General features: G+C 35.6%; 1 protein-coding gene across 2 annotated transcripts; it reads right to left on the bottom strand.

Annotated features, from left to right (window-relative positions):
• Positions 1 to 5740: 5740 nt before the first annotated feature.
• LOC140003852 (ETHYLENE INSENSITIVE 3-like 3 protein) lies at positions 5741 to 9126 on the bottom strand. 2 transcript variants are annotated; one of them, XM_072053471.1, is made up of 4 exons: positions 8956 to 9126; positions 8766 to 8827; positions 6303 to 8294; positions 5741 to 6210 (listed from the first exon to the last, which is right to left on the bottom strand). In XM_072053471.1, exons 1-3 carry the CDS (start codon positions 8974 to 8976, stop codon positions 6335 to 6337), a joined length of 2043 nt encoding a protein of 680 aa, XP_071909572.1. In that variant the 5' UTR covers positions 8977 to 9126; the 3' UTR covers positions 5741 to 6210; positions 6303 to 6334. The 2 variants fall into 2 exon arrangements, with proteins under 2 accessions (XP_071909572.1, XP_071909575.1); XM_072053474.1 differs by having other exon boundaries at positions 8766 to 8867; positions 8956 to 9074.
• Positions 9127 to 18692: the final 9566 nt, after the last annotated feature.

Below are 18692 nucleotides of genomic sequence, written 5' to 3'. Positions count from 1 at the left end.
AACGGATAGAAAGTAGTTGAAGAGTCAACTAGCCGTTAGGAGTATCGGACGTCAGGTACATCCAAAGCATGCGTCCGACAACATGCAGTGAATTTGAAAAATCTTCTTCAATTCTATTGGACGTCTGGTACTTGCGTCCGAAAGCACACAATGAGTTAGAAGGAATATCTCAATTCTATCGGACGTCCGGTATTATTTTTGTGAGCGTCCGACAGCTTTCGTCGAGTTTAAAGGATCCTATCGGACGTCCGATGCTTGCGTCCGATCGAGGTCAGTGAGATAGGGGGAATGTCTTATTTCCTTCGGACGTTCGGTGATGGAGTTCTTCATGCGTTTGAAGTGCGCAATGATTATCGGACGTTCGATCCTGTCTTCACAAGCGTCCGACAGCTTTCAGCAACCTTTGTTTCTTTCAATTGCACTTGATCTTTGAATCTGATTTGCTTCATAACTGAAAGTATATCTTGAAGAGATATTAGTATCATCCATTTGTTTTGTAAACATCAAAAGCTAGGGACTAAGATCAACACGGACATTTTCAATCCATCCCATTTCTGATTCTAGTGATTTTCGATGGTCCTAGTGTCTTTTGTTTCAACCGATCACCTATAATATTCAATCTCAAATCCATTATTCCCAATACTTAAGAGTTTCTCAGCCGATCGAAAGGACCTTCAAACGTTGCCTAGTAAGTGAAAAATGCATCATCCAGTGCAATAAGTGTCATTGAATTTATTCCCTAGTATGGCAGCCTAGCACTTAAAAAAAAAAGTTGTTACCTATCGTACACAGTTAGCACGGCAGGCATAATTTAAGAAAAGAATGGTGTCGAGCCGTATTTATCAAATTTTTTTTGGAGCAATATTACAAGGAATTAGCCCCTTTTGTTCATGGACTGGTGTCTTTTAGCACATGAATGAGGAAGCAGTTTTTATGCAGTACTAGAGTTCATCTTGAGAATTTTTTGCATCCTTTTTTGAGGTCTTTGGAGTATTCATAAATCGTGGCACTAGTGTACATTGTGGAAGATACTTCCCAATCACAATTCTATTTGTAACTTTTTAGAATGTTTAGCCTGCATATGATTGCTAATTCTCTTCAATCAATCTTTTAAAATTCCTAAATGTAGCTTGCATGATTGTCAACTTGGCAGGTTTCAAGTCTCAATTGAGTCAAACCCAAATGGATAGGAAGCAAGAGATCTACCGTTATCTAGATACAATTGGAAGCTTGAATTCTTGTCTTCTTGAAATTATTCCCCTTAGTTGATAGATCTGTCTAATTTTATTGTACGCAAGTTTGTGGTTTTATGAAGCTTCGTAGTTGGTGGTTTACTAATTTAATGGATAAGTTTGCTGATACTATAAAACACTCCCTTGTTTGAATGGTGTATTCTTTAGCAGTACAGGTACATTTGTCAAAATGACATTGATCACATTGAAACAGCGATCCTTTTAAGACATTTTGAATTTGCTTCTCCATCCACAACATCCTTTCTTACAGATCATGAGGCTGTGAATTATATTATAACAATTTTTTTTAAAGACGTGTTATCACAAGTTAACAATCAAAGCGACTTTTTCCCATGGAACTTGCCATTTTTGCTTCTAATGAACTTGCAGTGTTGCATACCAAAAGAATTCTGAACACAATTTTAATAGTCAAAGGAAATCTTATTGTATTGTTAGTCTAAGGCAATTCCATACTTCATTATTTTAGGATTTCTTTTTAAGGGTTCATTACTAGTCTTCTTACGAAACAATTTGAGTGTTTGATCAATTGATCTAACCATAAATCGCTTGAAAGGTCACAAACGGGTACCACTATTATGGCTTGGGCTTTTTTTTTTTTTTGATAACAAAACATATTTTGTTAACGGATTGCTGGAAATCGTCCAGCATCATTGATATACATCACTGCCCTAATAGCAGATAAAATATGCACTAAAATTCAAGATCTGCAATTTAACAGATACAAAAGACCTGAGAAATTAAAAATAGATTTAAAAAGTACTATTGATTTTAAAATCATATCCTTATAGAATAAATCATTGCAGCCTACTCTATACATGTTGCAATCATCAGATATGCTAATCAACAGTTGTAAGTTCCAATAAAGATGATGAGATCTATTGACATAGACCCAAATCTGAAATAAATACAGATCTGACAACCAGATTTGAAGTAAATTAAAATTTAAACAATAAAATAAGGAAAAATAACATAAAATCTCACTAAAAACTCCTAAGAGAACAAAAATTTTCACTAGGATAGGAGAAACAGAGTTCTCTCACTAAGAAAATTTAAGGGAGACTTTATTAGGAAAAGAACAAATAGAAAACCTATGGGAGGGCCTCCCGAAGAGAAAGAAATTTAGAGAAAATGAGCAACAGAGAGAAGTTGGAGAAAACGAGCAGTAGAAAGAAGTTTAAAACCTATTATGGCTTGGGCATTTAATCAATCATGTTGTGGTTATCAATAATTTGGTTGTAAATTTCACAATCTTAAAGTAAGTACCAACCACAGTTGGAAAGAAAAAGCAACAAAGAACACAACATTCCAAATATTTTTTGACCTTGAACAATATCATTTATAATCAATTCTGTTGTAACTTTTAAGATAAGAGCAACAAAAGTTGCATTACCTTCATATCACTACTTAACGCTTGTAAAGGAGACAAGAACTCTACAACTCTCAAATTCAATCTTTTCTTTCTAAAGTTCAAGATGAACAACTAAAAGATAAAAGATAGATAAAACAAAAAGTCTTCTTCAGAGTTCTGTTATTGTTTGGTTGGGGCATGAGAGATGAAGACCATTTGCTGAAGGAAACTTTGATATAATCATCTTTAATTCAGTAGGCTATTCAAAATTCAATCATCTTTAATTCAGTGGACTATTCGAAATTCAATACAATATGATCTCCTGATTCGGTGGAGCAAGTGTTCAACCAATTTATGCGATATATAATTCTCATTAGCACCTGTATCTATCAAAATATTACAGTATATTTCATTTCATGGTTAAGAAGTTTTCAAATTCATTTGAGTTTGAAGGCAGGAGAGAATATTAAGTTCAAATTTCCCAATCAATAATTCTTTCGTAAAGTCCAAATTTGAATAGGGTCTATATTTAAAAATTTTGATCCAAACTCAACAAAAGACATGATTGATATGGATTGAGTCTGAATAATACACAGATCCGTTGACATGCCTAATATAAACTACGATTCACCCTACCAAGAGCAAATTCTTTGAACCATCTTGCCCATTGATACCTAAATCAACTAAAAATAAGAAAGAAAGATGCACCAGATTAACAACCTTTGCATTTGATCAATAAGCCTTGCATCGGCCACAAAGTCCGAAAAGCGGATGCTGGCTTTGCACCCTAGCAGCATACCCTGTTCAATCTCTTTCTTGATCGAAGAAAGAAGTTAAAAAAAATGACAAAAAAAAATATATCTAAAACTAAATTACATTAGATGTCTGCAATTTTTCAGTTGGTGATAAAGAAGCCAACATAGATCGAAATATGTTAGCTGGTTTGTGATTGAGCAAGAAGTTGAACATGCATTACGATCATCAAGAAGTCATATCTGTGAAGAACCCCAGTTCGACTTGCAATAGCACAAGCTAAACCAATCTCCGCTTATTCAGCTTCCCAATATAATCTTATAAGCCCTGAGGTCCCTTATCATTTCAACTTGATGACCAGTAATCCTTCAAGCAAAACACACATAATTTTCACTTCAGTGTAATATAATATGTAGTTTATGTTTACAACAAAAAAACAAGGTTAAAAAGAGAGAGGGCACTCATGGAAAAGCTTGAACAAGAATAGCCTCTGAAAGTGAAACTGCAAACTTAAAAGAGATCCCAATTTTAAGCTCCCTCTTCCCTGACCTCTCCTCTAGCAAAAAGCAATTATCCATGTCAATGATCATAAATCTCTCCCAATTCAAACATCATATATCTCACAGCAAAAGAAGGCTTTTAACAACTAATTCAATATAATCTATTAAGAGGAATGCCTAACGGAAGAAAAAGTCATCAAGATCATAGAAATCAAAACTAAACTTTTGGCACCCTCGAAGGCAAACTCTACATGCATTCATAGAAAATCGTTGAGTGACAAACCTCTCCAGTAATTGCAAACCATCAAATGAAGGCCTTGCAATTGTTGTATTTGGGCTATGAAGAAGTTTGTCAGTGTTGCTCAAACTTGAGACACTAGAAGCAGTCCCTCATGATGCTACAGGAAAATAATAGCTCGCAGCCTCCCATTCTCACCCAGTAAACAAGAATCTTAGATCAGCAATGCTCAACAGGGGGTTAGGTGATCAAGTAATAAATTGCATAAAAGCATAAAGCCCATATTTCTAGCCTACCAATGAACACATTCTTGAGGCCAGTAATATAGCATAAACTGAACTAGTTTGGTTCAGAGGTATTGCGAATGGATGCCTGTGCCTGGAAGCACCCAGCAACTTAAGGTTATGCCCCTTTGATACCCAACATATCATGGAGTGAGCTCTTGAAGCTGCTCCCAAAATCCCGGGTGACAGCTACACAATGATATACAGACATTCATGCGCACACACACACAGACATGTGAGTGTCTGTTCATTAAGACTTCTAGCAGTCACACTTTTGAAAAGATGATGCAATGTTTGAACCCATGCACCACACTCTATCAAAATCCCAGTATAGCAGTTTAGCTCAGACAGAAAAGATTCTCGAAAGCAAAGTTCTCTCAATATTGACAGTTTTCTACATCAGGGCTCCGAGAAACAAAAGAACCACAAATAAATAAATAATGTAAGAAACAAAAATATTATAGAACTAACTATTGCAAGAAATATTTGACATTAAAATGGCAATGAGTTGGTTACAAAGAAGCTGAAGATAGATCACATCATAATAGCTGGTTGTATATCAGCGAGAGCTTGAACAAGCATTACACTCATCAAGACCTCATATCTGTGAACACCAGCCAGCTCCACTTGAATTGTAAAAAATAAATTAATCTCATCTCAATCAACTTACCAACATAATAAATAAATAAACCTTGATCCATTCTTTAAGTTCAATTTGATGACCAATAATCATTAGATAGGAACAAATATTTCACAAATAAAATGTTCTATAATGTGTAGTTCATGTTTATGAATAAAGATAAGCTATTCACCGAACAGCTTGACATAGAACATTTCAAAGGTCCCTATTATCTACATGTTAAATGAACACTGTATTGTTAACAATCAGGCCAAATACAAGCCTACCAAAATATTTGTGAGATAAATCTCTTCTCAGAACATTATAACTAAATAAATCTCTTCAAGCATCAGTTATGACTGGTCAACATAGATATGTTGTGCTATCTCTCTCACTTTGATTGAGTTCCAGATAATCACCTTGCTTAAGGAGATTTCTAACAAACCCAAGGATGTTTTTTACACAACAGCAGCATAATTTATGCCTAACAACTATTGAATAGTCAAAGAGGGCCTTGTCATAAGAAGTGAATCACTATTCAACAGCAGCAACATTGCACATATTCAGTAGAACCCAAACACTGCACTCCAATGCACCTGCCTATCGATTACGGATATAGCCTTATTGGCTAGATTTCTTCTTTTAGGATTAAGGAAACTATGAGCATTTAGAACATCTAAACATGCACCAAGTGTTGAACCGCAAAGCAAGCAAGCACATCTAATAATGAGTTTAACCATCTATATCCAGTTTCCAACAAATTCATACCCTTCAAATTCCATATTCCACTTAATGTACAACGTCCATCTTAAACTCAAAGTAACAATTAGCTATACAAAAGTACCCAGAATTCACAACTCACAAGAATAATACCAATGAGCTGTTTAACTCATCTCTTTGTCATACTATACAAAAATCAACAAAGAAACCTTTAACATTTTGTAAAAGTCAAACAATGGAAACTAACAAACTGGAACAAATTTAGTCCCAAAAAAATTCAAGATTCAATTCAATGTCTTTGCATTTTGATGAGTCTACACAGTTTTTTTTGAGAGGGGAAATTGGGGAGGTGGTCATTGGGGGTAGGATTTCTGGCTCTGAGTTGGGGGTATGATTTCTGGCTGAGTTGGAGAAACTACATTAATAACTTACATACTTTAAACTCAGTCATACAGTACTACTCGTAGCAAGTCCAACTTCTAGACCAAAAGTCATCTGCAATAAAAGAGAAAAATCACAAAACTATCAAAATAACAAAAAATAAAACATGGAAAAAACTATATGTGAAACAAAAAAGGATCACTTACACTTTAATAGCTGAATCAAGAGAGTTTCTTGCTTAGGAGGCTAGGTATTCAATCAAGTCATCATCAAGCAAGTAGTCATCATATGGTGGACCATCCATTGATAAGAAAGGATAATCAGGTGACAGGCTATTCAGTGGAGGTATGAAATGATTCTGAACAGGTGCATTTTGCTCATTTTCAAATCTGTCTTTCAAATAGTGATCAAAATCTCCACCTGTTACTTCATTCCCAATTCTTTGTATAATTGGTACATTAACTTCACGATTCTCTATCCTAGGCTGTAATTCGTTGAATGCCACCACAGATTGATGCCCATCACGATTTAGACCAATATCCACATGTGGGGTGTAAAAATGATATTGATGGGCCTGAGGCATACCAGAATTATGAACCCCTGGTAGTAAAGGAGTGCTCTGAGGATGAGGATCATGCTGCAAAGGATGAGGACCATGTTGCAAAAGAGCATTTTGGGGCCTATTCTGAAAACTAGGATCTTGAGGTCCATAGTGCACTCCTGAATTTGGGACTCCATCATGCAACTCAGAAAATTCAGGTATATTATGTAGTTGAAAATCTTGAGCCTCCTGATGCGATCCAGAATCATAAGGTACAAGTTCGAGATTTTGAGCTGATTGGTGAAGTAAGGACTTGTTGCTTGCAAAAGTATTTTCTCCACCTATGTCATTGGCAGATGGAAGAGTGGAGATGTGATTAAGTTCAGCTACAGGTAAATGAGATTGACTCTCTGCATCATTCTCTATAGGGCTCATTGCTGTTGTTCTATTATTTTCTGACTTGTAGCCAGGGTACTCTACACCTGTGTGGTTGATGTCAGGCACCATATCTTTTGGCACATCGTGACGGTGCTCATTTACAGATTGGGAAACCAGCATATTTTCATTGTTTGATCTTGTACGTTTCTTTTTTTTAGGCCGCACCTCTCTTTGTTCTTTTTCTTGAACAGACTGAGGAACAACCTTTAATGGTGCCATATCTAATGGCTGGTTTCTCCTGTTATCTTTGGATGAGACACAATCAGTTCCATCAGTGCCATCTACATCATAGTCACTGTCACTGCTAACTGAAGGTTTCTTTCTTTGACCACGACCTCTCCAAGGTGCCTCACTAATACTAGATGAACCATTCTCACTGCTTGGCTGCTGCATGAGGGCTTCCTCTCTGCTAAGAACATTCAACCAAATCAAGCTTTCCTTAGCAGTCATCTTATCCTGCAAGCACTTTGATTGTCGTACAAGCCTCCTGATTTTGGCTATATCAGGTGACATATGCTTTATAACTGCAGTAAGAACACCAACTTTCCACATCTTCTTCAAATCATGTGGCTTCTTATAAGGAGGGGTATGACCCTTTGGTAGCCCTAATCTTATCCACCATTCCTCATTTCCTGATGGCCACCATGGCGGTGGAACACCCTTCTCCAAAGGATATTTCCGCTGTGGTGGGTCACAATGCTGCATTAAAGATGACAATAGTGATCCTAGAGTTGCATCCTGCAAATCTTGCAGAATGCTTTGTGAGTTTCCATTCTGATTACCAACTCCCTCTACCTTGACACGACACTCAGCTTCATATTTATCTATCGCAGCAGGCCCATTCTTATCAAATTTCACCTTCTCCTTCCACCAAGCCCTAATATTATCTGAAGCACCACTAACTGGCTTACCCTTTTCAGGAATAATCCCATACACGAATCCACGAGCCTGGCAAACTTCCATCAGCTTCAACATGTACTTCAAAATCCCATCTTGAGCTCTAGACATCTTCTTCCGCCTAGCTTGATCAGTCGTTTGCTTTGACTTTTGCTTCTCCGCAGCCTGCTGTGCTGCTATCTTCTGCCTCTCTTTGAGCCTCTTAAGCTTAATTCGGTCCTTCCACATCCGCCTTTCCAATTCTTCTGGTTCAATCTCCTCATCGCTGACATCTTTTTCTGCCATATTCTCACACCTTATATCATCCACTTCAATATCCGAACTGTTTTCAACAGCAAATCATACATTCTCACCATCAACATCAACCCAAGAAAAATGAAGAAAAGGAAATCCAACAAATATCAATACACTCCCAGCCCTTCGTATCTTTATCACGAAAACATTTTAAAAAATTACAAACAACACCTCCGTGAAAACTCTATCACCAAACCCACGAACAAAGCATAAAGGCTCTGATTTAAGAAACTAAACGCTTCCAGAAATGATTGGAGAAAAAAATTAAATAATTACAGGGTAATCATTTACTCTCAATCTCGCAAACATAAATCAAAACTTAACAAAATCTAGAAAACCCATCAGAATTAAAGGGCTAAAACATCAAGAAAATTAGAATTTACATCAAGTAAAGTTATCGAGCGACCAAAATCCCCAATTCTCCCAATCAAATACAACTTTCAATGAATAAAAAAACAAAAGATAAAAAATTTAAACAAAAAGATGGTGGGAATCTGACCTGATATCAACTCCAATATCTTCCATAACGCCTATAAATAATGAATGCTCACCAGAAAAACCCTGAAAATTTCTGAGTTTTTGTCAATTTTCTACTTTATTCCTGAAAAAAAAGCCAGATATACGATAATAGCAGTAACAATTGGCAGGGAATAAAAGAAAATTATTAAGTATAAATAATACTATCGTACAAAACTCCTCTCTTTATTCATGTGCGGGTTCGAGAGAGAAAGAGACGGACGGGGGAGGAAGAAGGATGGCGCAGAATCAGAGGATGACGGGTCAAAATTGATGAGAAAAAGACAAAAAATAATGAAAATTATAAATAAATATTGAATGAGAGTGCGTGAGTGCGTTGAGAAGGGGGGGCGGCTAAAAGTTAGAACATAGCCAAAGGTGGAAAAGAAATTTAAAAAAGAAAGAAAATATAAAAAAAAGGAAGGTGAATATTGAATAAAATAATAGGTGTAATATTCTAACCGAAAATATAGGGTTGGGGGTTTGGGAATTTGGATTGTACTTTGAGATGTCTTTTTTCTTTCTCTTTTTGTTTTTTGTTTGAAAAGACACATTTGACTTGCCATTCATTTGGATTTGCTATTTTTATGTGTTTTTAAAATATATTACGATTAATAGTTATATAAAAAAAAAATTTAAGATTTTTTAATTTATTTTTATTTATATATTACTATAGTATTGTATTTATAAAACTTGTTTTTGAAAAACAGTCCAATTCAAACGAATTGGGGTGATCTATTAGCCTTGAATAGTTTGTTTGTAGAACATTCTTCCCTTCAAAGTTTGTATATTTTTGGAAATTTCTATTATAATAGGAGGTAACTAAAAGTAAAGTTTGGTAGAAATTTTAGTGTGACTAATTTTCCTTTCCTATGTTTCCTAATTATGGTACGAAAAGATGATATGATAGTAAGTGCTACATTTTTAAAAAATATATAAGATTAATTAGAAAAAGTATATAAATGCAAGAGAATTAATTAGGAAAAGTGTGAATATATACGGTAGATTGGGTGAAATGTAAAGAACACCCATTGGAAAAACCTTTTTTCCCCTCCAAAGTTGAACATCTTTGGAAACTTTTATTACGGTAAGAGGTAATTGAATATTTTTTATTCCAAATCCATATCCCTAATTATTTTCTATTTTACCGAAATTTGGTACGAAGTGGCGATATATGGACAGTAGGAAATTCTTCGCCCCAAAGTTGAATGTCTTTCAAAATTTTTGTTATGGTAAGATGATTAAATATTTTTTAGCTGAATATCAGTATCATTAATTCTTTTTTGAATTTTACCTTCTTTTTTATACGAGGAGACATCAAGTCATACAAGGGAATGGAGCCATGAAGGAGTGGGGAAAATGTTCTTGCCTTTTTTTTTTTTTTTTGCAACCAAGTATGATGAAAGTTTGTACTAGACCTATCAATTAGGTTGGGTTGGTCCGAGCTTAACCTGATCGGCCCTAAATGTAGCGGGTTGTGCTTATGCAATGTGTGTTGAGCTAAAAATGAGATAAAATATTTTATCCGATTTAAATGTGAGTTGAGTTTGATTTGCACTAAACTCAATCCACTTAATACTCAACCCAAATAATATATACACCATAGCTCACATTTGGGAATTATTTTTTATCTAAATCCAGGCAAATAATTGAAAGTTAGATGGCTAATTTTATGATAAATTGTTCTTTTTCAATGTCTAGTTGATTGGTTTATGAATGTTATGCTAAACTATATTATTTTTTGTTGTGAAATTCAAACTTTTTTTAAGATATTGTAGAACGTTTATGGATTAGCTGGTTATATAATTTAACCAGATTTTGTGAATGCATTAGAACCTACTCAAATTAGACCCAATACTTGACTTTTTTTGTGAGTTGAGCATGAGTAATAAAATTATGAGCATAATGGAGCTGAATTTAGATTCAAAAGAATAATACTTTATGCGAACTGAGTTTGAGTATGTCAAAATCCAATTCACATAACCTAATTGATAGACCTAACTCCACCTGAGTAAATTGCAGTACATTGAAGCAGTGCACGTAAAAATAGAAAAGAGGGGGGGGGGGGGTTAATAATTTAGCAGTAGGGTAAAATTTAAAAAAAAATAGTGGTGATATCCAATGAATGGGATTATCCACTAAAAGTAGACACTGCATCCATTGAATGATGTTCAAAATTATTAACTTAATGATTGCCTGTTCTCACAATATGAAAGGTTTGCCTTGGTTGGATGAGCATGGTGCTTAAGAGACAACTAAAATGAACGGTGTTTTGAAGAATGCAGCAAATTTGTCATTATTGTATCATCAAGTGAATTTCGTTACTATATTTTTTGGAGGAGAAAAACATGATACCCAAATTTTGACACATGAATAATTTCAATTCCCAAACTTTGGCCAAAAACAAACATGGTATCCAAACTTTCATATTTGAGCATGTTTAGTCCCCTTAGTGGTTTTTTCCCAAATTGCTACTTGAAAGAGTCGTGAGACAATCATATGTTCGACAAATATTGTATAAAAAAATGCCACAAAAACGTAAAATATCTTTCTGACACTAAGGTAAAGATGAAATACAGCAAAAGAAGGAGAAAATGAATAAGATGAGCAGAGTTGGACAAGTGATTAAAGTTTTAAAAATATCTTTCTTGGTACATAGTGTCAGAAGGATATTTTGTGTTTCTTTGACATTTTTTTTATGCAATGGTTGTCGGATATGCAACTATCACGTGATTCTTTTCGATAGCATTTTGGAAAAAAATTGTCAAAGGTACTAAATGTGCTCAAATATTAAAAGTTCAAATACCCGATTGTCCAAAGTTTGGGGATTAAAACTGCTCATGTGTCAAATTTTGGGTATCAAAACTACAATTTTCTCTTTTTTGGAGTATATAGACATTAGGTAAGATTTAGGAATTTTATTGCAGAAATGAACATTATCCGTGATTAAAAAAACTTAAAAAGGAAAATAAGAGTTACAATTTGAAAAATAAAATAAAATTTGTACACACTTCCCCCTCATTTAAAATTTTGCACTGGTGTCATTATTTTACCACAATACCACAAAAACAAGTTAGTATTGGAAGTTAGCATTGTTACTGCTATTATTGCAGTTAATGGAACAATTACATTCATCCCACTTCTACAATTTAGATTAATGGGGACCTTCAATTGTGCATATTTAGAACCATAATGGAGTATCTACTTTAGTTCATCCTATCAAAAACCAAAGTCAGAAAAAAGTTAGAGACTATGGGGAAAGTGGATAAGACCTTTATGCTATAGATGCATATTACAGGAGTGAAACTTACCATCTAAACCTCTTGTAATTGAAGCAATAATAACCTTGCTGGGTAATTGCCTAAACGAGAATGACTCAGTTTTATGCCAAATTTGTCTATGAAATCTAGATGGTGGGAAAAATAGCAAAATCCAACGTGCCCTTTTTTTGGTAATTATTACACAAATTCGAGTAAATCCGTAATAATTTGTTCATATTGTGTATTTTTCAAAATAATTTTGGATGTTGTACAATATCCATCTACATTGCATAAAACTATGATGTACAAACTTATTGATTGAATATAGAGGTATTACATAAATGTTGTTACTTAAACAGAATATCACTATTCTGATAACAATAGAAAATTCCTGTAGAAAATCTAAAATCATGAAAGGAATTGATATGTATGTCATTTAATGTAATAAAGAGAGAAAAAAATCTCTTCCACTCTAATAGAGGTTGGAGGATAGTTCTTGTTCCTTTCTATAATTACTTATATTAGTAATAAATGTAGATTAAAGCATATGCATTAGCTCATTGTTCGGGGAATCTTTAAAGGCTAATGCCTACCTTGAAGATTAAACATATGAGTGGCATTGCAGGTAGGAACAATAATTCTAAGGCATGTGGAAAGTGCCCCTATTATAAAAGTTTTTAGGTGCAATATGGCATTATTTGTAACTTTTAATGTTCAAAGTACCCAAATTTAAAACCAACGGCGCAATTAGAGAATCAATAAATATATGAGTGGTGAAAATGGAATACTGGAATTAGTCATTTAAGCAATTCCCTCAAGAAGTATGCAAGTTGATTTAAAATTTGGATAAGTTCTGCATTAAACTGATTAACCAAGTAACCAAACCCATTTCAAAACCAACAATATGGTTAGGTTATTTCAGATCCTAAGTAGTGAATAGAAATGTTGGGTCAGATAAGAAGGGTCTGTCTAACAGTGCTTAATTATATAAAGCCCGTTTGGCAAGTGAATTTTTTACGTGTTTGTCTAAAACTCTACTGTAACTTACTGTAGAAATTTTTAAAAAAATTTTTGAAGTATATTTTTTTTTGAATACTTTGAAATGTATAGTTTAAAAACTTTGAAAATTTTTTTGAAATTATTGTAACTAAAGTTTTTAAAAAACTTGTAACAGACAAACTTGACAAAAAACTCGTCTACCAAACAAGGCAATAGTTTAGGTGTTAATATTTTGGAAACGTAAAATTAAATAAGAAAAATTATAAATATAAAGTAAAATAATAATTATTATAATGATAAGTTAAATATAATTTTAAGTGTCCTAAATAGTCATCCAGTAACAATTACCCAACGAGAAGGCATAGAGTAATTAGCATGTGAAACTTTTTGGCAGTTTGGATCATCTCGTGATGACTTAATAAATTATGAAACAGACGGCACCACTTTGGGCTTTCCCAAACGTTTTCGTGTTTTTGCGTAAGAGTCGAAATGCCAATGTCTAGATTCAATGTATCTTACTAATAAGCATTTGGGGTCCCGGAAGAATGCAATGGCGTGCATGCATGCATATTCTCTACCACACCAAAATTGACCACGTTCCAAAGGTTCCAGAATAAATCTTTGAGACCAAAAGTTGAAAAAAAAAATTGATAGAAAATAAAAACGTAACTATTTTTTTTGGCGAGCATAAAAACTTTGTTTTTATCTATAAAGTCTATTGTTTTTATTCAATTATAAGAATTTTCTTATACACATTAAGAGGTTCATATTTTGATTAAAGCTGGTACACCAAATTTTACTGGGGTACAAAATAATTAGATTAATGGAAAAATAAGGAAAGATGAAAAGATGAATCGATAAATATTTTGAAGGCACAAAATTCTTTTTTCTTTTTGTTCAGTTGGGTTCAACTGGATAAAAGTCATTTGATCAATTCTACTAAGCATTTCTAACTTTTATCAGTTCTTTTATCGATTGATGACAATTTTGTGTCATTAATACATAGGATGTTACTACCCAATGCTTAGGGACTTCAACTAGTTTCCATAAAAGATGACCTTGGAATTATCCCCTTTCTGCTATTCCTATGCATATATGAAGTCCTTAAACGAAAATAGAAAAATGTATAAGGATCATATTTAATTTGGACTTATTTTCGAAAGAGGCAAATAGGTTTAGAAAGAATCCTTGATTTGACCATGGGGAAAAATGTATAAGGATCAAATTTAATTTTGTGTCATTAAACTATTTTCTGGTATTTCAAATCCAAAAGGAATAGCCCCATTTAAGAAGCTTGATTTGCAATTGGTACTCTGTGATAGTAATTAGTATCTATTAGGTACTCTATGATATTGTTAGATGATTTCATTATGAAATTATTATTATTATTTATAATTTATTGTTGTTGTTGTTATTATTTATCGTTGTTGTTGTTGTTGTTGTTGTTATTATTATTGTTTTCGTACATTTGTGTAGGAATCCAAAACGAAAAGCTATGAAAAAACCTGTTTTCATAATGTTTTGCATTTTATTTTGTTGTCTTTGGGCACCAAAGAATTGAAATTTTGCTGAAGCTCTGTGATGCCTTACCTCACGGAGACAGTGATTCTACAAGTGTAGACAATGGAATTTTAATTAAATTCTAAAAATTACCATTGGTCTATTAAATATTTTCGTCCAATCGGATATTGCCATATGTCATGTACACTTGGAAAGTTTGGTTATTAAATAGCCAATTATATTCCTCCACGTGTCAAGTTGAGGTGTTCCAAACCAATTCAAATCGCAGGGGTATCTTCACCAACCAAATCATATCATATCACATACCTATTGGATAAATATCTAAGTATTTATTTCTTATTAAAGGGATAATATTTAGAGTTATTTAATCCAAGTATACCTCTTATATACTGCAGTAGCTTGGCCAGTCAAACGGTGCCACGTCACGTGTCCCCACAAGTTTGGCCAATCGATAAATTACTTATCTCTTTATTAATAAATATAAAATAAAGAGATAATATTTGGCTAGCACAGTCCTAATATGACTGCACGTCTTGCAAGACAAGTAAAGTGGTACACAGGTCTTCAACCTCTACCCCTTGCTACAGCTATAAATAGAGGTCTCTCAACCAAATCAAGGACACAAAAAAAATACACAGGGACTTCAAAGAGCATCATATACGCTCAAAGCATTGAAGCTCCAAGCTACAAAGGTTCAGCTCTTCAAGCTCTCCAAGTCTCCCATATATCAAGACTTGAGTCTTCAAATATCTTCTAAAGTTCTTCAAATCTTCTATATCAAGATTTGAAGGAATCGGTGGTGGATCCAAGAACAAGCTGCGAAGCCCTTGGATTGGCGTTCGAGGAGGAGAATCGAGGGAAACTCTCCACAAGTTCGAGAAAACCCCAGAGATTGTACCTACATATTTTTCTAAATTTATATATCATATATTTGTCGTGTATTTTTCTTGTCGTTTTGCAGACTTGAAATTTTTATCGCGTACAAATTTTTGGCATGCCCAGTGGGACCTCTCTGCCTTCCATCTCTTCTCCTCGAATATTCAACTACGTCTGTCACCAATGGCACCAAAGAGCAACAAAATCGTGATTGCACGTTCCAAAGCTACTGATGCTAAGCCTGTTCAGGAAGCTGCACACGTTGCCACCAATACCCGCGTTATTGGCCCCGTGACAAGGAGTATGACGAGAGCCTCCACCCAAAGTAGCATGGAACCCTCGGCGCCAACTCCCGTCTTCGGGTCAACATCACAAATGAGCTATTCCTCCACGATGGGGGTCCAAGACGTTTTCACCTCGATTGAGAAGGCTCTTGCCATGCTCGAATTTGGATCTGAACCCAAATTTTATAAGCATGACGATGATTCATCAAGCATTGGATCAGCCTCTTCACATGAAACTCTTCATTCAAGATTTTGTATTGAAGATTCTGCTGCTTCTTCTGCTGCAATGCCTGCTATGATGACAAATGCTTTAAGTCTTGAAGAACAAGTTTCGAACATGTCCAAGATGATGGAGACTATGATGAAACACATCAAGGACCAAGATGCTCTTATCGCTCAACTGCTCACCCAAAAGGACCACGCTCCTGAAGGAAGCCATATGGATTCTAAGGAGAACCAAGAGCGTGAAAATCCCTCATCTAAAGGTAAAGACAAGGTGAAGGAAGTATACGTGACCGCCGAGGGAACTATCCCCGTAGAACAATTGAAGGAACTTGTTGAAGGCGTGATCAAAGACAAAAATGGGGGTAGTTCAAGATCGAGTTTCACCTACTCCAAACCTTACACTGCTAGAATTGACAATCTAGCAATGCCTGCTGGATATCAACCGCCTAAATTTCAACAGTTCGATGGGAAAGGCAGTCCAAAACAACATGTGGCCCATTTTGTCGAAACTTGCAATAACGCTGGAACCTATGGTGACCTGCTAGTCAAACAGTTCGTCCGATCCTTGAAGGGCAACGCATTTGACTGGTACACTGATCTCACTCCAGGGTCCATCGACAGTTGGGAACAACTGGAACAAGAATTCTTGAATCGCTTCTACAGCACTAGAAGAACCGTTAGTATGCTAGAATTGACTAACACTCGTCAATGGAAGGATGAACCTGTGGTCAACTATATTGATAGATGGAGAAGTCTGAGTCTCAACTGCAAGGACAGACTGTTTGAACCCTCTGCCATAGAAATGTGCATCCGAGGAATGCATTGGAGCCTAAGCTACATTCTACAGGGTATACGTCCAAACACGTTTGAAGAATTAGCTACTCGTGCTCATGACATGGAGTTAAGCATCACGGCCAATGCAACTGATGGGCTTCCTATTCAAGCTCCGCGAGTGCAGCCGCCTCGTCAAAGCAATGAAAGGCAAGAAAATAAAAAAGGGGGCAAGCCTTCTTCAAAATTCAGTAATAAGGAGTCCATGGCAATAAACACAGCCCCCATGAAAATTGCTACCAAGGTGAGTCGAAAAATCACCGAAAAAGTAGACTCTTTTCAAAATAGGTCGGCAAGAAGACCCACGTTAAAAGAGATGCAAGAAAAAGAATACCCATTTCTTGAATCTGATTTACAAGGGATGTTTGATGACCTTTTCAAGGAGAAACTCCTTGAACTTCCTGAAATGAAGCGCCCAGAGGAAGCCGGTCAAGTCAATGATCCGAATTATTGCTGTTATCACCGCTTGATTGGTCACCCTCTCACTAAATGCTTTGTCTTTAAGGACAAAATTATGGAATTAGCCCGCCAAGGAAAAATCCTTCTTGAGGAGGATAAAGCATCGGCAAACCAAACAACAATAATGTTTGGATCTGTGTGTTGCCCGATAGAAGTCCTACCCACATCAAGCAGTGCTCTGTCTGTACAAACGGAATTTGAAAAATCGTCGATTGAAAATGTTGTCGAAGATGATAACGAAGGATGGACTTTAGTCACTCGAAAGAGGACTTGCAAGCCAAAGATAAAGAAGTACATCTTTTCGAAAAGCATTCATTCGACAAAGCCGAAAGTGACGATGAAACGACGAAATGCGACAAAGAAACAGAAGGGAGTCGCCACAACACCAATTTCGTCAGATTTTCAACTTCTTCAAGAGGTTCGACAGCCCGTGACATTGAGAGAATTTATACCCAAGGGGTATTTAAGTGACGATACTGATAATTTCACTTCTTGTAATGTCGTCAAAGCTGAAAATCCTCAAGTCACACAAATTGGCACTGAATTTGAGAAAAAACTCAAAGTCGATGATAAACCACCGGTGGATTGTGCGACGACCATCATTTTTTATGATGACGATTTAACTGTTGAGTTCAAAACCCACAATCGACCTTTGTTTGTTAGTGCATATGTTCGAGAACAAAAGATGAATCGGATACTCATTGATGGGGGATCTGCCGTCAATATCATGTCCGTACGTGCTATGAAGGAGTTAGGAATCTCAAGTGATGAACTCTCCCAGAGCCGCCTCATGATCCAAGGATTTAACCAAGGGGGGCAAAGAGCAATTGGCCTCATAAGGCTTGAATTGCTCGTTGGTGAGTTGTCTTCAAGTGCGTTATTTCATATCATTGAAGCCAAAACCTCTTATAACATGCTCTTGGGAAGGCCCTGGATTCACGAGAATGAAATTATACCATCTACTCTGCATCAATGTTTCAAGTATTGTCGAGACGGTATTGTTAAGAAAGTCACTGCGGACGACAAACCGTTCACGGAAGCCGAAACTCACTTTGCCGATGCCAAATTTTATCTTCACAAAGAAGCAAAAAGAAAGGAATCGGTAAGGGAAAAAAGTCAAGATTCCAAAGTACCCATTTTGCGGTATACTCCAAGATCAAAAAGAGAAGCAGGTCAGTCTTCTTTTATCAGAAATGACACATTAAATGTTCCGCTCACCAAGATAGAGCCTGTCAAAATTGAGAAGGAGAGCTTGCAAGGGTTTGTCCGTCCCAAAGAAGAACCGGCAGTGGAACATTACTCGCTACCAACTAATCGGACTCAAGAAGGTTTTGATCCAAACGCCTATAGACTTCTTGCTAAGGCGGGTTATAACCCAAATGAGAAGAATACATTGGGAAAACTCCCTCCTGAAGTGACTGGCGAGAAGACTCACGGATTGACACCTACGCAGAA

Source organism: Coffea arabica, chromosome 1e, assembly GCF_036785885.1.
Source record: "Coffea arabica cultivar ET-39 chromosome 1e, Coffea Arabica ET-39 HiFi, whole genome shotgun sequence".
In the NCBI taxonomy this organism is placed as follows: Eukaryota; Viridiplantae; Streptophyta; class Magnoliopsida; order Gentianales; family Rubiaceae; genus Coffea; species Coffea arabica.
Note: the sequence above shows the minus strand (reverse complement) of the source record. Positions and strands in the feature narration are given on the sequence as shown.